Genomic DNA, 20734 nt, shown 5'->3' on the forward strand with positions numbered 1-20734 from the left:
AGTTTAAAAAAAACACAAGAAAATACAAACACGGTATTGACATACTGTTAATGTTTTTTTTTATTAAGTAAATGCAAAGTTCCTTGCAGTATGCATTAAAATGGAAACCGCCAAGGTTGATCAATTCCACACCAAGGAGCATATAGCAGAGGCTGTTTGGGTTGTTGGAGTTTAGCAGCAGCGATACAAACACAGAAACCCCTTGAGCACATCAACCGTCTGTCCCATCACACTGTATGGATGGATGGAGTCACAGTCGTAATGAGTGACACAGTGCTGGTAGGTAGACAGAGCTTTTTTTTTTTTTTTTTTAAAGAGGACAGAGGTACAGTACATCATGCATTCAGCTGGTGCTGTGGTTTTTCCCGTGCCTAAAGGATATCAGGGAGACCACTGTAGTCCTTGTTTGTTTTATTATGGGTTCTTTTTTTTACCAAGCAGAAGAGACATAACAATAATAATAATTAAATCATCAAAATACATTCTTAGAAAAAGTTAGTTCAAATAGTTTTGTTTTGTTTTTGTCTTAGTATATATGCTATATTTATATATTTTTGTTTTGTTTGTTTGTGTTTGTTTGTTGTTGTTGCACGTTTTACAGAGTTTTGGCAGCCCTCATTTCTAATCCCCCAAAACCTGCTTAAAGAAATGAATGTGGAAGAAGAAAACATTCAGCAAGAGGAACAATTAAACAGGTTTGCCTATTTATCCCCAAACAAAAACAAAAAAGTTCCCCCATTAAAAACGTACTCTATATGCGCCAATAAGTAGCAGAGAGATAGAACACAGAAAGCCATTACGTTTCAATCATGCTGGTGGCCATTTTAGTTTGGAAACAAAGGAAGTACTTAAGGAATAAAAGAAAATCCACAGGTTACTGCGGAGTTGGTTGCCACTTGGAAATGTTATCACAAAACGTCAATGACATGTTTAGAATAGAAACAGCAGCCCTGCAAAGGCATGGCCTTCAAATGATGCTCAGTGAAAAGTGGGAAACGAAGTAAAAACAGTGCTTTGACACGAGCTTGCGCCCAAAACCCATCAGCAATAAACATATCATTTTAATTAAGATATCATACTTAACCTTATTTAATAATTAAGTAAACTCAACATAGTTGAATTGTAATGACAACAATCAAACGCAATGACCTGTATGATCTATTTCTTGATCTTGAGAATGCAATCAGAATTGTTTGGGTTTGCAGAGGGCATACATGCTGTAGCATTCAAGGTTGGTGTGTGTGCGGGTGGGGGGGGCAGAAGGAAGGTTCATTTAATTCTCAACAAAGACAAAGAGCATGCGAGGGTATTAAGTGGATGGTTACAGCGAATGGAGAATGCATGCAGACAAATACATTTTGTTTTTCGCAAAAAGTACTTTAGTATTTTGTCGTGGTTATCACACAGCATTCATGGACGCATGCACGCACACACACAGCGCTTGATAGACCTTCAGACAGGTGTCAGGTCTCAGTGAGGATGGAGGAGAGGGGGAGCTGTGGCAGCATCACAAGTCATCTGAGCAGGCAGTTGGAGGTGGTGGCAGAGAGAAAGAGGGATAGAGTTACTGAGTGAAAGACCGAGAGATGGACAGACAGACAAGAAGGAACGATAAAACCATAAAGCAACACTCATCTACTCGTGCACTGATGTCAACATGAGATTTCTGCTGTTTGAGATTTCTTCTATTCGAGATTTCTGCCTCGTGAGATTTACGCCACTCTGCCCTAAATCCAGATCTGATAAGACAGACACTGCAGGGTTCCTTTACATGGATAGTTACATACAGATAGCCATGTATGAAACTCTGGTTACATGGAAGGTTATAATGGTGGTAAAAATGGAGATCGCACGGATATGGTAATGGTTGGTCAAGGAGAACCAGCAAAGTATAGCAACCCAACACCCAACCTCTTGATCAATTTGAAATCATGAATCCGTTCCTTCCTCTTTCCCCATTGTAAATACTATGCAAATTACTTTCAAGCCATTAGACAGCACCCCGATACCTCAGCATTTGGTCTTAGCGAATAAATAGGATAGGAAGGCAGTCAGATATGTACCATGGACTTTTCCTTTGATAATACTGTATACCATTTATAAGATGCAGAGCCCTCTAGATTATACGTAGTTGTTTTTGTGTGTAATATACTTAAATATTGGTTATGAGAATGTATACAAGAGATACATACACATGCATAGGCTTTCCCATGGCATGACATTTCAAACATTTCAATGGCTTTCATCCACATCTATATGCAGTTACTGTTGTGAAACCAGACCACAAAATGGTGAGACAACTTATATTCTGACAGGCAGGCGGAGAGACAGACAAGCAGGAAACAGAGAAAGCTGATAAGAGGAGCAGATGCATTTTAATGGACTTTCAAGGAGAGTCTGAACACTATTGTAGTTTTGGATGACCGTGTGGCCGGAAGGTTGAGGTTATAGGTTAACCAAATCCAGTTCATAGTTATTCACTGCTCTCCGAGCATAGCCTGTCTGTATCTAGTTCTCTCTCTCTTGCATTCTCTCCATCCCTTTCTCTCTCGCCCACACTCTTACAAAACCTTTAAAAAAAAAAAAAAAAAAAAAAAAAAAAAAAAAAAAAACTGGAATCTCAGTTATGAACAATACACACCAAAGCAGGCTAGACCAGCTCTGACTGACATGGGTTTGGCCTTGTATACACTGAAATGCACCAGAGTCAGTTGGTTGGGAATGGAACATAAACTGATTCGCCAATCAAAGCATTGTGACCTTGTTTCCAGGTACCACAAGTAGTCCTGCAAATATAAAAGTTTAGCAAAAGGTTTTGACTAACATTAAATAGCTAACAAACAGTATGATATATTTATGAACTAATATTTCTCATCTTGCTCATGCATCAACAAAGTGGCAGGTATAATACTGGGTGCACATTATGACGCATAATGAAATCAGAAAGTAATCAATTTAACAAAACATCAATGTTCTTGTAAAATAAAATATTTCAAACGTTACGACAGACTAAGTGCAGAGCCTGACTGACCATGACGAAGCAGAACTGGTATAAAAGAGAACAAAAACAAACCCAAAGATATTCTTTACAGTACAAAACTTGGCACAGTATTATCGACCAGCTGTAGTGTCACTCATTTCCCTGCTCCACTGTGCATACGGCCCTTCCAATTGGTCCACATCAGAAAGATCCGGAAGCCCCACTTATGGTTCTACGAGCAGAACACCCTGACAGAAACAGAGAGAGAGGGCAAGCGAGAGAGAGGTTACAGGCATTACTCATCCAGCTCACTTAGTAACAAGGGTTTTTTGATCACAACACTGAGAAATTCAAGTGACATTTCACACAGAACCACTGTGGCTGGCCAATACAAGCCGCCATACGTTATTTTGCAGCTTTTTAATGAGGCATTGTGCAAGTCAGCCTTAATTCTCCACTCCTCTTATGACAAGTGTATATGAATAAAAAAAGGAGGCTCTTATCTTTAAAAGCACAAACGCAGATTGAGTGGAGAACATAACAGAGCCCCTCGCTAACACTGCAATCCGGTTAGTTGAGTTGGAGCCCTTTTCAACTGATTTCTATGGTTACCCGTTCTGCATTTTGAAAACGGTCATAAATCAAACCAGAGGCTGTATCTCCAGTGTATCTACAGCTTTGCAGGTCCCTCCTACAAGTATGGCACAAACATGCAAAGACATCAAAGACGTCTTGGCGACAATTGGTCACCGTGAAAGAACTAGAAGGGAACAGAATGGAAGCTGTGGGGGGGAAACTCTAGACTCACTCGTCAGAGTCCTTTTTGCTTTCCTCGATGTAGGCGATGGATTCTGAACGCAGTCGGTTGGTGACCTCATAGGTACGCAGCGTGACACCGAATATGTCCTCGTGATAACGGTTCTCGTCCTGCGAGGAGAGATGATAAGATTTGTGAGATAAGATGGGCACAGAATGATACAATAGGCACAGAATGATACAATAGGCACAGAATGATACAATAGACAAAGTGAGGTTAGATGGGCACAGGAAGATACCATTGATTCAGTGTGGTGAGCTGTGGACAGATAGAAAAGACAGATACAGTGATGTGTCACTACACTGTCACTGTACAGTACAGCATTGCCTTCAAAAAATGTTTCAATCGCCAAGGCTTGGATAAAAGCTTTCATTAGTTGATCAATAAATTGGACATTTTATGTTGCAGGCAGCGCTTTCAAAATGTGTTTGATTATATACCCCCTCTGCTTAGTCAAAAGTGATCTAGCCATTTTGCTCATGTGACCCTTCGATTTCAATATTTTACGTACAGTATGGTTGTCTGGTGGTTTAAAATTGCTTATTAAAATCTTTGAAAGTTGTGTTTTTGGTTTCCCTTTCTTTGAGTCATTAAATGTAAGAGCCCTCCTTTCAGTTCTCTTTTGAATCCCACTGAACAAAATTCTGAATGCGTCGGTCACATTCTGAAAATCATCCACAAGTAGGTATTAAGGAGTGCAGTCATCTCAAAAAGTGAACCTTCCAAGGTCTAAATCTAAATTGCTTGACTTAGTTACTTTGTATGTTTTGTCCGTCAGGTTGGTTCGTTTGTTAACAGTGTACAATATAGTGAAGCATATTGTCCCTACTCGGAGTTTGCTGATGTAGAACCCAGCGTCCTCCAGTGTCATGTTTCCCTGCAATTTGATGATCTGCTGGACGGTCTTGAGGACATCCCCGGCCATACCCACGTCCCCACACACATAGATGTGTCCTCCCTCCTCCCTCAGACACTGGTACACAGTCTCTGACAGCTTCTCACGAAGCACATCCTGCACATATTTCTGTGTCAGAGACATAGGGGAAGAAAGAGATCGAATGAGAGAGATTTAATAAAATCATATAGAGAGATTTAATAGAATCACATAGAGATTAACAGGGAGAGAAAGATACAGGCTCATAGACAGTTGAAGGCAATGAACAGATTGTAGTGATTGTGCGTTGGGGTTGAGGATAGTTGTGCATAAAATGGTGCTCCATGTGAGGAGTGAAGGGGAAACAAAAGGGATACACAATTCATAAATCCACATGCACGCATACATCTCCCACATGACCTCTGTCTGTGTTGCTGTGTCTTTACTGTCAGAGACACATTTTCGTGTTTAACCCTCAGGTGCATTTTTGTCCCTGATGAAATCTAATTAGCATAATCAAAACATCCCCATAAAAATCTGTTTAAGCTAAAGATGTGTTTTTTGGATGGGCTGTGCTCAATCCGACACATCCTCCAATGGCGGCCTTCCACATCTGTGGTGGAATGTGGTCAAGCTACAGTGGTGTTTCACAAACCAGGAGACATCCCGAAAAGAAAAAAAAAAAAAAAAAAAAAAAAAAAAAATCGGTCTTCTCATGTATGTCGCGCCCGAACAACAAACTAATATGACCACTGTGAAAAGATAACACTTACAAACACATACGCGTCAGTGATTTTGTTCTACGACCCCCACAAGCGTCACGGGACTCGTCTGACGTCGGTACCGCCGATCTGCAAACTTATGTCTGTAGTGTTCGAACAGTTTGGGCTAAACACTAATATGGGAATTATTTCAGCAATTATTTGTATTTCATTTTTGAGGGGATACCTAAAATGGGTCCTAAAATTCAAAATCAGATAGCTAAACGATCCTTGGTATGACCATCTTACAACAATTCCATACGTTAGTCCATTTAAAGTCTACTAGGCTAACTAAATCTTTAATGTTAACAGTACCTTTGGTCTACCAGGCTCTCTGGAGTAGGCTGTGTAGAGCTCTTTGAACACCTCCTTGTTCTTAGCCTGGATAGTCTCCTCCTTGTAGATGTGGTCTATCTGGGACTGCCGGCACCCAAATACCAGGATCATAGGGCAGGATTTGATCCCTACGGTAACAAACACATTACTTTGTAAGTTCAGATCCAAACTTCATCTTTCACTGAACTACAATGTTGGAGTCATCTAGACTAGTGTTTATGTATGTGTTCAAGCTCTGTAAAGTTGAATAAACACAAGTGATACTGGCAGCAGTGTGTGGGTTTTCCTTTTCTTTTAAGTCCTTATCAAATCATTTCCACACATGCGTATACAAGTAAGATCAGGTGAGTAAGTGCTTTTCCTATTCTAAAATATAAACAAACCATCGCGTTCATAATCGAAAAGCTTCTGTTCCCAGAAGCTTCTGAAGGGGGCGATCCCAGTGCCTGGACCAACAAGGATACACGGAGCTCTGTGGTCCTTTGGCAATCGGAATGTAGGAGCACTACAATCAAAGTAATTTCCCCATCCAATTACAATTGAAGACATAACATTAAAAAAATACATTTACAAAATGATTGTAGAAAACAATTTCAGCTACGAATCAGGCCATTTTTAATAGCCCTAGCATCAAAGCGTTTTTCCTCAATGATTGTATTATACACTCACAGAGTCAATGTTGTATATGAATCATATACGGTGCCATCATATATTATGAATACACCATATGACAATGTTGACATTTGTTACAGTTCAAGATATTCTCCAAACCATCACAATCATAGAATTACAAGTATTCCATTCAACGAGTAAAACCCATCATGCAGCAATATCACACACACACACACACACACGAAGCAACGTTTTATACCCTCTAACAAAGCAGGGGACCATTTCTTCTGCCTCTATTCTGTTGAGCCATGATGAACACACTCCATGGTGGATAGGGCCCTCTCCATCTGAAAGAGAGGCAATTGCCCATCAGCCACTTTACTTGCGTACCACCTCCTCTCCACTACGCACCACGCAAACGAACACTGAAGTAGAGTACACATAATGCAGTTCCCTGGGCTAAAAGGGTGTTTGTCTCCAGTGTAGGCAAATGGCTAATTAAACCATCACTCTCAGCATCACGCACATCACTATCACACAATGCATCTCGGAGAAAGAGAAACAGCTAGAAAGACGCTTGTCGCCCAGCTGTTTGTGTTTAATAACTGTCGGTTGAGGTAAATTGGTGCCGATTTAATAAAGTCACGTCGAAGCATGAGAAATAATCTTTGTGGTTACTTACAATGTATGTAGTATAATAGCATGCACAAATACAAACATATAAACAGAAACCAACTAACCCAAAGCCAGTAAAGCATATGCCCAAATATAGAGATCTTAGACGTTATTGTCCAGTCAACCCAGTTACAGTGCGTTCGGAAAGTATTCAGACCCCTTGACTTTTTCCAAATTTTGTTACAGCCTTATTCAAAATTGTATTAAATCATTTCCCCCCTTCAATCTACACACAATACCCCATAATGACAAAGCAAAGACAGTTTAAGAAATGTTTGCTAATTTATAATAAAATCTAATTAAAATATCACATTTACATAAGTATTCAGACCCTTTACTCAGTACTTTGTGGAAGTACCTTAGGCAGCAATTACAGCCTTGAGTCATCTTGGGTATAACGCTACAAGCTTGGCACACCTGCATTTGGGGAGTTTCTCCCATTTTTCTCTGAAGATCCTCTCAGGCTCTGTCAGGTTGGATGGGGGGCGTCTCTGCACAGCTATTTTCAGGTCTCTCCAACCTTTATGGCAGTCTGAGGTCCTGAGCGCTCTGCAGCAGGTTTTCATCAAGGATCTCTCTGTACTTTGCTCCGTTTGTCTTTCCCTCGATCCCGACTAGTCTCCCAGTCCCTGCCGCTGAAAAACATCCCCACAGCATGATGCTGCCACCACCATACTTCATCATAGGGACGGTGCCAGGTTTCCTCCAGACGTGACGCTTGGCATTTAGGCCAAAGAGTTCAATCTTGGTTTCATCAGACCAGAGAATATTGTTTCTCATGATCTGAGAATCCTTTAGGTGCCTCTTGGCAAACTCCAAGCAGGATGTCATGTGCCTATTACTGAGGAGTGGCTTCCGTCTGGCCACTCTACCATAAATGCCTGATTGGTGGAGTACTGCTGAGATGGCTGTTCTTCTGGAAGATTCTCCCATCTACACAGAGGAACTCTGGAGCTCTGTCAGAGTGACCATTCAGTTCTTGGTCACCTCCCTGACCAAGGCTTTTCTCCCCCGATTGCTCAATTTGGCTGGATTTCCAGCTCTAGGAAGAGTCTTGGTGGTTCTTCATCCATTTAAGAATTTTAGAGGCCACTGTGTTCCTGGGGGATCTTCAATGCTGCAGAAATGTTGGTACCATTCCCCAGATCTGTGCCTAGACACAATCCCGTCTCTGAGCTCTACGGACAATTCCTTCGCCCTCATGGCTTAGTTTTTGCTCTGATACGCACTGTATCAGACTGTGGGACCTTATATAGACAGGTGTGTGCCTTTCCAAATCATATCCAATGAAATGAATTTACCACAGGTGGACTCCAATCAAGTTGTAGAAACACCTCAAGGATGAACAATGGAAACAGGATGCACCTGAGCTCAATTTCAAAACTCATAGCAAAGTGTCTGAATCCCAATATAAATCAGGGATTTCTGTTTTAATACATTTGCAAACATGTTTTCGCTTTGTCATTATGGGGTATTGTGTGTAGGTTGCTGAGGATTAAAAAAAAAGTTATATATATTTTTTTATAGCCTTATTCTAAAATGGATTTAAAAAAAATGTATCTTCATAAATCTATACACAATACCCCATCTACACACAATTCATTCAACACCTCTAAGCCAAGCCTAGTAGTCAGCCCTTACCCCTGGTTTTGTATGACACCACGGCCACGGTGAGGTGTATCTCCCCAGGGTGGACGTCCGGTGAGGAGCTAATGGAGTAGTATCTGGGCTGGAGCAAAGGCAGCTGGGTCAGCAGCAGGGTGGATGGCATCTGAATGGAGGGGAACTCCTCCAAAACCTCCACCATAGTTGGGTTGTTGTACCACTTCCATTCCTCATACTCCTGCAAGCCCTGGAGAGGAAAGAGGGGAGGAGGTATGTTTGTCTTGTACATTCAAAATACCCTAATGTAAGGAGCCAGGCAAAAAAAAATATGTATTGCTTCAGAGAAAATTAGTTATTATGGCTGTTTCTCCAACTAGAGGTATTCCAGTTAGGTATTCCAGACATATTCCAGTTAGATGCGACACTCACAACAAGCTAATCTAATGCCTCTCCTGATGTGATTAAATGATGTATTATAGACTTTACATATTTTTGGGCTTTCCGGCTTTAGTCATATAAACTTAGCCTGACTACCTTGTGTAACCCACAGACACTGGGGGCCATGCAGCTCTGGAGTTGAACAGACAAAGAAATAGCAAGGACAGCCAGTAGCTAAAGATCCCACTGTGGCTTGTTGTTGTTTTTTATTCCTCCTCCCTTCAAATTCTATTCTCTTTTTTTGTTTTTTAAGAATGAGTTGAACCGTGAAGAGTGAGTCACTTACTCGCCTGGCCAATGTAACGTTTTTAACACAATGGACGTGCTTTTTCTTCTTCTGTGGGAGTCACTGTATGGGGAGAGAATAGGCCTGTGGTTTACCAGGCGTGGGGCTTAAATTCCAGTGTCTGAGCCAGCCAAAACTCACCTACTCTAAAGGTTATTTTCAACAAGAGCAAAGTCTATGGCATCCCATTAATGATTTAAAAAATAACCCTGGGTTAAACTTTTGGATTTTTAAAACAGAAAAATAGACATTGTAAAGTCCAATAAATATTGAGAGGAAACATATTATTGTAAGGAAAAACGTCACAATTGTAAACAAAAACAAATCCAGGAATTGCAAGCAAAAAATAGGAAACAGGATTTGTTTTCAATTGAATATATGTGTAATTTACAACAATCTGCTTTGCTTTGTTTGCAACTTTTCCTCACCTACATTTGCCTTTCTCAGGTCTTTTCTTCGACTCAGATTTCTACGGTTACAATACTTTTTTCCTACGCTTTCATTTTTGAACCAATGTTCACGTGGGGGTGTGGTTTAGAAGGTGGCCGAACAAAAAACTGTTACTATTGGTCAATACATTTGGAGTGACAGTTCAAAGACCACACCCACAGTCTGAACTAAGACCAGAGATGGTAAAGAAAGCCTTAATCTCTCCATTATCTCTGCTCAGAATTCAAACAAACCTACCAAGCCCTGCTGGATAGCCAGCAGCAACAGCCTGGCACATTTCCCCCTTTCATCATTGGCTAAAAATTGTAAAAGTTAGTTATGTTTATTTTCATGGGCGAGGGAGAAAAGTTGTAATATCGGTCACCATCACATGCCTATTATTAGCTAACGTTACATACTGCCCACGGAAGGCATGACAAGCCGGTGCGAATGACCAGTGCACCTTGTATCAAGGTGCTTCCCAACGTGAGTTGCTTCCCACTGGGCAGCTGTATCTCATGTCGCCAGCAGTAGATAACGTGGCCAAGCAGCCTACACAATAAATAATTTGTAATATTGGTAGTAAACACCTGGATGTCACCGGGATTTAGTCTACTGCGCAATGGGGAGAGAAGCCAGGGTCGGTAGTTTTCCTAACACTGAATTACTTCATATAAACTGTACTGAACTACACAGTTAAAACCCTTCATTACCTTACTGAGAGTCTCCAACTTCTTCCTCTGCTTGTCATTGGTGGCGAGGGAGGCAAACTGCTGCAGCAGGACAGGACTGGGGGGTGTGGTGATGTCCAGGAAGTACTGGAAGGCCTGGTAGATGGTGCAGGGGGGAATCCGGGGCTCTTCTAGCCAGTTACTGATCACACCTTCAGAAGGACAAAAATAAACAGGCAAAGAAAAACGCCAGAAGAGATGCATCAAAACTTTGATAGTACAGTATTAGCCATTTTTTTGTGTGTATTACGTTACCCTAAGAGGATTGGAGGATTGCATCTGGTATCAAACTCAGCTTTATTCAATTAATTCAAGTCCCATTGAGGTTAGAAGACCTCTTTTCCCAAAGGTGTCCAGGCCAAGGTCATGTTTTTGTCTGCAAGGGCATTGCTGGCTAAGATTATGAAACTAGGACCCAGTAGACTACTAACCCAGGGCTGTGTTCCTCTCCTCTAGGAACTCCACCTTGACGATCTGATTGACAGGTGGGGCATCCTCTAGCTTCTCTATAAGGGCCGTAATCAGGTCCTCATGGTTGCCAGGGAAGATGCCCAGATGGTCGCCGGGCTGGTACGTCAGGCTGTCCTCGTTATTTGTGTGAAGTCGAACAAATATGGTGGAGCGACTGCTAGGGGATTCAGAACAGTGGTTACAGTTTGTAACTATTGTACAGTTTGGAGTTCTACAGTAACAATTTGCGTATGAAGTACAATTTGCTACAACTGATTGAGACTAAGAAGTCCTATTTCAAAATGTTCTCCAGTCTAGTCTACAGTATTGTAACAAAATCCACCCACTTGGATGTGGAACTTTGTAGGTTTTCGCTCTGTAAGATCTTGGCTCCATAGACCTTCTTCTTGTGGATGCTGTAGAGTGCTGTTGGAGGACACATTCACAATATGAAGCATCCATAATATGACATTGGAAGCCTTAAAGGGTTTATGGAGGCTAGACCTAAAAAGTTAGGTTTTGTTTACAAAGTCCTCATTGAAACAGTGTTTAACTTGTGTTGTATTTTGTTTACCTTGTGTTAGTGCAGGGGCCTCAGCTGTGTAGGTGAGGCGGAATTTGCTCTTCTTCCAGCTTCGATCATTACTGATCAACGAATCATGTGCCTTCTCGATGTTCACGTCTCCAATGCAGAACACATCACAGGCAGCCTTCAGACAGACAACCATAGGCGCTTGTAAGGACAAGTAATCATAGCTGTGTATAGTCCATTATGAAGACCTTTACCATTAGTGTATGTGTGTGTGTACGTGTGTGTACAGTATACACACAGTACCAGTGAAAGATTGGACACACCTACTCATTCAAGGGTTTTTCTTTGTTTTTACAATGTTCTTCATTGTAGAATGATAGTGAAGACATCAAAACTTTGAAATAACACATATGGAATCCTTTAGTAAACAATAAAGTGTTAACCAAATCCAAATATATCTTATATTTGAGATTCTTCAAATAGCCACCTTTGCATTGATGACAGCTTTGCACACACTTTGCACACTGGCATTCTCTCAACCAGCATCATGAGGTAGTCACCTTGAATGCATTTCAATTAACAGGTGTGCCTTGTTAAAAGTTAATTTGTGGAGTTTCTTTCCTTCTTAATGAGTTTACAGCTGCAAGTCTCTTGGGGTATGTCTCTATAAATTGGCACATCTAGCCACTGGGATTTTTGCCCATTCTTCAAGGGAAAACTGCTCCAGCTCCAGCTCCTTCAAGTTGGATGGGTTCCACTGGTGTACAGCAATCTTTAAGTCACACCACAGATTCTCAATTGGATTGAGGTCTGGGCTTTGACTAGGCCATTCCAAGACATGTAAATGTTTCCCCTTAAACTACTCAAGTGTTGCTTTAGCAGTATGCTTAGGGTCATTGTCCTGCTGGTGAACGTCCGTCCCAGTCTCAAAAATATGGAAGACTGAAACAAGTTTCCCCTCAAGAATTTCCCTGTATTTAGCGCCATCAATCATTCCTTCAATTCTGACCAGTTTCCCAGTCCCTGCAGATGAAAACATCCACACAGCATGATGCTGCCACCACCATGCTTCACTGTGTGGATGGTGTTCTCAGGGTGATGAAGTGTTGGGTTTGTGCCAGACATAGCGTTTTCCTTGAAGGCCAAAAATCTACATTTTAGTCTCATCTGACCCGTCTTCCATATGTTTGGGGAGTCTCCCACATGCCTTTTGGCGAACGCCAAACATGTTTGCTTATTTTTTTCTGGCCACTCTTCCATAAAGCTAAGCACTGTGGAGTGTACGGCTTAAAGTGGACAGATGTGGACAGCACGCATCCAACCCGGAAGCCAGCCGCACCAATGTGTCGGAGGAAACACCTGGCAACCTTGGTTAGCGCGCACTGCACCCGGCCCGCCACGGGAGTCGCTGGTGCGCGATGAGACAGGGACATCCCTACCGGCCAAGCCCTCCCTAACCCAGACGACACTAGGCCAATTGTACGTCTCCCCACGGACCTCCCGGACGGTTACGACAGAGCCTGGGCGCGAACCCAGAGTCTCTGGTGGCACAGCTGGCGCTGCAGTACAGCGCCCTTAACCACTGCGCACCCGGGAGGCCCCTCTCCAAATTTTTTATAACCCAACCCTGATATGTACTTCTCCACAACTTTGTCCCTGACCTGTTTGGAGAGCTCCTTAGTGTTCATGGTGCCACTTGCTTGGTGGTGCCCCTTGCTTAGTGGTGTTGCAGACTCTGGGGCCTTTTGGAACAGGTGTGTATATATACTGAGATGTAACACTTAAATAAAGTCCACCTGTGTGCAATCTAACTAATTATGTGACCTCTGAAGGTAATTGGTTGCACCAGATCTTATTTAGATCTTTTAAGGTTTTTATTTTTTAGAATTTTTTGAAATAAGTTCTTTTTTTCATTTCACTTCACCAATTTGGACCATTTTGTGAATGTCCATCACATGAAATCCAAATAAAAATCTATTTAAATTACAGGCTTTAAAGAAACAAAATAGGAAAAATGAATATTTTTGCAAGGCACTGTACCCCTGCTGCAGAGGATAAGTTCAGTAGAGTTACCAGCCTCAGAAATTGCAGCCCAAATAAATGCTTCACAGAGTTCAAGTAACAGACACATCTCAACATCGACTGTTCAGAGGAGAGCATGCGAATCAGGCCTTCATGGTTGAATTGCTGCAAAGAAAACACTACTAAAGGACACCAATAATAAGAAGAGACTTTCTTGGGCCAAGAAATATGAGCAATGGACATTAGACCGGTGTAAATTTGCCCTTTGGTCTGGAGTCCAAATTTGAGATTTTTGGTTCCAACCGCCGTGTCTTTGTGAGACAAGGTGTGGGTGAACGGATGATCTCCGCATTTGTATTTCACACTGTAAAGCATGGAGGAGGTGGTGTTATGGTGCTGGTAGCACTGTCAGTGATTTATTTACAATTCAAGGCACACTTAACCAGCATGGCTACCACAGCATTCTGCAGCGATACACCATCCCATCTGGTTTGGGCTTAGTGGGACTATCATTTGTTTTTCAACAGGACAATGACCCAACACACCTCCAGGTTGTGTAAGGGCTATTTTACCAAGAAGGAGAGTGACCTGGCCTCCACAATCACCTGGTTTGGGATGAGTTGGACCACAGAGTGAAGGAAAAGCAGCCAAAAAGTGCTCAGCATATGTGGGAACTCCTTCAAGACTGTTGAAAAATAATTTCAGGTTTGAAATGCAGGTTTGAAATGCATTCCAGGTGACTACCTCATGATGCTGGTTAAGAGAATGCCAAGTGTGTGCAAAGCTGTCATCAAGGCAAAATATATTTTGATTTGTTTAATACCTTTTTGGTTACTACATGATTCCATATGTGTTATTCCCATAGTTTTGATGTCTTCACTATTATTCTACAATGTAGAAAATAGTACCAATAAAGAAAAACCCTTAAATGAGTAGATGTGTCCAAACTTTTGACTGGTATTATATACATTCATGCATGTGCATTACATTCATGCATGTGCATTACATTCATGCATGTGTGAGCGTTATATGCCCCATAAGGAATCGCCCAGTCACCCCACCTTGAAAACCTTCTTGGCCCAGTTTCTGAAGGACTCTTCCTGGCCACACAGCTCATCTCCCTCCCCCATGCGTAGGATGCGCTCCCCCCCCAGCTCCTCGAGCAGCGTGTCCACAGCGTGGGCAAAAGCACAGAAGTGTGGGTAGGCTCTTGAGCCAAGGCCAAACACTGAGAACCTGGATAGAGAGAAAGAACAGAAAGAAAGAACGAGTGAGAACGAGAGAGAAAACGACAAGTACACAGGCATGCAAAGACACACTGATTTGATTCAGACAACCATACATCACCATCATCTGGCATCAACTGCATCATCAAGCTCAGTTTAGGAGCCTGATATTGCTGATCTACAGAGGGAGTCATACTCTATGGCTATGACAATGTCATCCTGTCTTATGTTTTGTTATGTGTTAAATGTGTAACCAAAGTATATATGCCTAGTGAGCTAGGTCTACTGTGTAGTCTAGGAATGCTATGTTTATGTTGGCAAAGTTTTTGAACCATTTAATTAAAAGGACCACAATGGAAATGTGTTTTTTCAAACGTTTGTGTGTCATCTTTGATGATTTTAAATGCGTGGTTGTATTGTGTTTGAAATTGTCAAATCACTATCCATCTACATACAAGGGAATTGATCAAAATAGCTTTCTTCCTTCCTCAGTATTCACAGAACTCTATACAGACAGGCAGTATAAAGGGATGTTTGTGTGTTATCTTGAACCAGGTCTGTGTTCGGAAACACAGAGGTGGAGATGGTAAAAGGAGACATTCCCATCACCGTACACCCATCAAAAGACATCAGGTTTAAGAAGACATGTCCTGGGGGTTCTCCTCAGACAGAGGGGCTTGTCTCCCTGTCATATCAGTCCAAACACCTTGGCTATCACCTGTACTCACATGTCTGGATGTTTTGTTAACCTATTAAACTCTGCTCATGCGAAAAATATATATTTATGCCTAGATTCAAGCAGAATTTGCTTTAAGACGCACTGGCCAACATCGCCATAGCTGATGTTTTGGCAGTGTTGGAGGTGTAATTATTGGTGAGTGGCTGCTTGTGTGTCACAAACCACTCCCTTCCCTATTATAGGATTTGATAGCTCTAACGCAGTTCCAACTAACGCAGTCCCACCTCCGATGCCAAAACAACCACTATGTAGGTGTCACCTAGTGCGGATCTGATAGAATCTAGCCCTTCCATCCAATCAGATTTTGTTTGACATAATCTTGGGCTTGCTTACTGTACCTGACGTTGGCGAGGGGTCCGGTGCTTTCAAAGTTGACCCTGGGCTCAGGTTCATCACTGGAGGATTTGCGGGTGTCTGAGTAGGAGGACACGCTGTTGAAACGCACCTTGTAACTCCTGAGAGAGGCAGATACAGGGACAACAAGTACACTCGCAGTATAGAATAGTACTTTATTAGTCCATTGCAGAGACAAATACTTCTGCTCTCCACCCAACCCCAGGCAAAAAACAAACACCCATTTTTGGAGGAGCACAGGGTCAGTCGCAGTGCAGCACCCCTGGAGCTATTTTAGGGGTTAATGGTCTTACTCAAGGGCACAAGTACACAAAAAAATATCTATTGCAGTTAAGTGATGAGAAGTAAAGCTGTGAATCTGTATGAGGATGTCTCAGGATTACTGCAGCCATGATTACATCCCAATTGGCACCCTATTCCCTATATAGTGCACTACCCACTATGGGCCCTGGTCAAAAGTAGTGTACTATATAGGGAATGGGGTGCCATTTGGGACGCATACCATAAAAACCCATGCTCTGTTTGAATGGGCACTCACTTTCGGTCCTCTGTGTTAGATGTTGGATGTCTCATCTCCATCAAGGCAGCTCCGAATTTCTATACACAAACACACTCAGTCAATCGTTTGCAGGTTTACCTTATGTAAACGTAACCAAAATACAGATGGTATATACTGTAGTTGTGTGAATTAAACACACACACACACAGTACTGGTCAATCATACCTCTCCATTTTCAGGTGGATCTCCATTACCAAAGGTGCTGGTCACCGCCAACACAAGTGTTTCATGCTCCAGGTCCACCATGTCGTACTCATCCATTGACATTACCTATAGTAGTGGAGCGTGTCAATCAAGATGTCATCATTGTGATGTGAACCAGAGCCATTTTGAAATAAAACAAAATAGAAAACGCATTTAAAATTTCCCACAAACAAAAAATCGGCAGATATTCAAGACAGAAAAATACTCAGTTTTACCAAAATACCACAGAGACACTAAGGACAAAACCAAATTTCAAGTTACACATTTTAAGATACCAGGAAGTAACTTCTCTTCAACCTTTCCCTCCTCTGTCAAAGACCACATAAACATTCCACAAGGTCATGTGCCCAGGACCTGAGGCCATAGAGCACTAGTATCTAACGAACACTACTTGCATTAACAAGGTGATAATGTGCCGCAATACAATTAACAACCAGGCATCAGACTCGCCATCTGACTCTAGCAGCCTTCATGCCTACGGGCCATCATGCCGAGAGAACGAGAGGAAACAGGGGATGGACAAGACGACAGGGAGGAAGAGAGGAAATGCACAACCCAGCCCAGTCATTCATCCGCTCTGCATCTGCCTGTCTGACTCAAGTACAAGAAGATCCTTTCCTCTCGTATGATTGATTACATTAACAAATAGGAAGACGAAACAGAAGATGTGATGTCCTGGAGGGAAACACTAGATGATTGAGAACCGCAGAGCTGTGTGTTTTTATTGTGATTTTTTTTTCCAAACACATTTACACAGCCCGCAGTGTTTTATGATCTTATCTTAAACTACAGCTCAACGCTTGGCTGGGTTGATTCCGTCGCTGTGTCCCCTGGCGCTTTGCTGCATGAGAGGGAATGGGAAAGTGACAAAAGACACATTTCCGTGTAACTTCGCCTTCTTGGTGTGAAAACTGTCTCCTCGCTTTTTTTTCAAATCTGCAGGCCTCAGCTTTGTCATTCAAGAAAGTCCACAAAAAAAAGACATGACACAAACTCAGTCAAATTGTGTGGTTTACTTTTGCCTTAAAAAGGCATGCTTCAAAATCTCAAAGGAGTTAAGGGGGATGTTTTGAAGTAGGCTTTTTTTATGTTCTATTCAAGATCACAAATAGACATGACACATCAACTCAAATTGAACTTGTGTGGTAGCTATCTAAAAAATGTAAAAAAGTTACCTTTGCATCAAAGGCATGCTTGAAAATCTCACATAAGGTTTTTGCATAGTCTTGAGACTTTCCGGTCTCGGTGGCGAATAGTATCGTAGCTTTGACTCTCTTAGCCATGGCCTGGCCCATTAGCTTGGCTGAAAACTTCACAGCCCTGCACACACAGAGACAATACATTTATAATTCACAACATAATAAAATGGCTATAAATAAACACTTTAAAATGGTTCATTCATGAAAGGTTTGATATCATGTAACCAGAAATAAAAAACGGAAGTTAAATCATAGGCACCAGTGATCAAGGGCAAAACAGACCCTAAACTCAGATGCCTACTGTAGCTTACTAGCTTACTTCCGTGCTCGTGTGGTTCGCTCGAGCAGACAGGCAGTGCTGCATGTCATGACTAAACAGCGGATGGCAATCATAGCTCGTCGTATCCTCGGGGCAATTCCAATAATAACTCAGAACCCACCCAACGCACGAAAGAACGGAAAAAGCTAAACGCTTATATTTCACCATCGTTCTGATTACTCCCTTTGGGGTTGATTGAGTGAATTACACCATTGAGTAGATCAGCTTCCTCTCCTCCCTGTGTCTGTACCACTACCTCGTCTCATCCCATCCCATTCAACGAGTGGCAAAAAAAGGAGCATAAGAGCAAATGGAGGATAAACAGACATAAAGGTGACCAGCTGACCGCCCTATAATATAATTGTACCCTTCAACCGAAGAACCATAAATCTCTGTTTTGGAAAAAATTTATATTTCTAGTTGTGTAGTGAATAATCCAGAGTCTTGATATGACAAAGACTATAAATAGACAACATGTACAATACATTTCCATGACTGTCTAGAACTCTGGACATTACAGTGGAGCTAATAAGACACAAAATCACTAACATACTATATTTAGTCATAGTTCTTAGTCCCAAATGGAGGACTAGGAAACAAGTGGGCACTTCAGTCTAAAAAGCAAGCAGGACTGCACAGACGACCTCTGACCCCAATCTAGGTGAAGCATAATGTTGTCCTAAGGCGTAATGAAAAGACTCTCTCTCTCTACTCACTTGGCCAGTTTCTTGAAGCCAATGGCTCTTTTCTTGGTGGGTGTCCCATTGTTTACTTTCCACACATGGTTATTCCATGGGTCAGCCTGTAGCAGAGAGACAAAGTTACAATAGTCTTAGCATACAGATTAGTGGATGGCATTACTGTACATTTGAAGGACATATTCTGATCCTGACCTGGGGTCAAATACATACTGTATGTCAAATACGCTGCTAAAGTATAAGAAAATATTTTACTTTGACCTGGCCACACTAACTCTCCTTCCTCCTCACCTGATACTCGAAGGATGGCGTGAGGCGATAGTTGAGCATCTCCTGGTGAAAAACTGGGGTGATGCTTCCAGACATTGGGGGTACAATCCAGACCCAGTCCCCCGGGCAGCCCCCCCGCACCCTGATCTCATTCTCCATGTGCTTCATGAAGGACTCTGTGGCAGAGTGGTGGTCCACTATGGTTACCTTAGAAGACTGGGAACATATAATGGCGATCAGTTCCTGTCTGAGGAATTCAATCATTGCAATTGTTTCAGGTTGACATTTAGTAGTACATACTATTTCACCTTTATTTCTCGTCCCTCGTGACATCCTTAACATTGGTTCTGGGTGCCGAGATTCCACAATTTCTAACTGAATGTAAAGACTTCTAAAGAATAATGCTTTAGGCTTTAATTTATATACAGTCTAGAAATGTGCAGATAATACAATAGAAGAACACTTGGCAATCACCTGAAAACTGTAGAGGACTGCTATGTTGATCTCCACCAGTGCCTGGTCCTTCCACAGAGAAGAGGTCTTTCTGGTATCCAGAGCCATCAGACTGGCCACTTCCTATTGGACAGGGCAAGACAATATTGTAATAACAATAACTGTTGTTGATAACTTAAGGTTATTTGCGTAACCCCAGTTCTCCGATATTACGAGTGAGACATCGCACTATGCCGATTCACCAGAAGTAGCTTGAAGGAACAATTATACACGTCTGTTGGAGACCAACAGGTCGAGTGGGGAAATGATGGAGCCTCTCCCCTCATACTAAAAAGCCCCTCGCCTGCCCTCTGATCATTCTTGAGTGTGTCAAACTTCCTTACACTCTTGCGAGTAGGGGAATGTGGTGAGATGTAGAGCTGGAACGATAAACCCAAAATGATCGACACCGACCATACCGATCACTTATCGCAGGCATTTAGCTGATATCGTTCATTACGATAAGTAGCCTATACTAGAGAAATGTGAAGTTTGAAATTAAATAAGTTTGCTAATATGGGTAATTGTTAATGGGACAACTGATAGCTACAACCACCGTAGTAGTAGTAGTACAAAAAAAAAAAAAAACGGTGCACCTTAATGTTATAAACTTATATTTAGGTATTGTTAACGCATCAATTCAGGCAATTTATCGCGACATGGATTTTTGACAATGACGTCCAGCTCAAGTGAGATGTCTCACTCATAATATCAACATACTTTTTCAATTATTTGCTTTAACATCTCACTGTGGGATATGACCAACTCCTGTAATCACACATGCTCTATGAAGAAGGACAGTCTCAATATTAACCCTCAGAGGCAATGAGGACAGTAAATCAAATCAAAAGTACGCACCAATGAAGGCACAGTGATGTCGGTAGAACTTCATAAAAGTAGGAGGGGATGCCCAACAAGCCGCATCACAAATCTCCTGCAAGAAGATGCCCTTGAACAGTGCCCAGGAGGTCTCTAGTAGATTGAGTCTACATGCTTTTGCGGCACAGCTGGACTTCAGGCTAGAAGTTTGAGGGTTTGAGACCTGCTCCCTGCCTGTTTCATTACAGTATTCTGTATTGGCATTACCAGAGAATTTAAAACCTTTTTTGTAATAACATAGTATATG

General features: G+C 41.9%; 1 protein-coding gene across 3 annotated transcripts in view; it reads right to left on the minus strand.

Annotated features, from left to right (window-relative positions):
* Nucleotides 1-36: 36 nt before the first annotated feature.
* The window catches only part of nos1 (nitric oxide synthase 1 (neuronal)), a 64888-nt gene continuing 44190 nt past the window's right edge, over nt 37-20734 (minus strand). Inside the window, exons 11-29 of one of the 3 annotated variants that reach the window (XM_036980173.1) lie at nt 19591-19692; nt 19138-19332; nt 18865-18950; nt 17806-17950; nt 16592-16696; nt 16406-16464; nt 15852-15968; nt 14610-14784; nt 11569-11704; nt 11342-11420; nt 10976-11169; nt 10527-10696; nt 8697-8907; nt 6640-6727; nt 6152-6273; nt 5748-5896; nt 4627-4821; nt 3789-3907; nt 37-3228 (exon numbers count right to left, since the gene is read on the minus strand). In XM_036980173.1, the coding sequence (XP_036836068.1) occupies nt 3213-3228; nt 3789-3907; nt 4627-4821; nt 5748-5896; nt 6152-6273; nt 6640-6727; nt 8697-8907; nt 10527-10696; nt 10976-11169; nt 11342-11420; nt 11569-11704; nt 14610-14784; nt 15852-15968; nt 16406-16464; nt 16592-16696; nt 17806-17950; nt 18865-18950; nt 19138-19332; nt 19591-19692 (2463 nt within the window). In that variant the 3' untranslated portion in view covers nt 37-3212. Of the gene's footprint in view, nt 3229-3784; nt 3908-4626; nt 4822-5747; nt 5897-6151; nt 6274-6639; nt 6728-8696; nt 8908-10526; nt 10697-10975; nt 11173-11341; nt 11421-11568; nt 11705-14609; nt 14785-15851; nt 15969-16405; nt 16465-16591; nt 16697-17805; nt 17951-18864; nt 18951-19137; nt 19333-19590; nt 19693-20734 lie in introns of those variants that run through there. The other 2 variants (XM_036980172.1, XM_036980174.1) reach the window with 2 other exon arrangements.

Source organism: Oncorhynchus mykiss, chromosome 6, assembly GCF_013265735.2.
Source record: "Oncorhynchus mykiss isolate Arlee chromosome 6, USDA_OmykA_1.1, whole genome shotgun sequence".
Classification (NCBI taxonomy): Eukaryota; Metazoa; Chordata; class Actinopteri; order Salmoniformes; family Salmonidae; genus Oncorhynchus; species Oncorhynchus mykiss.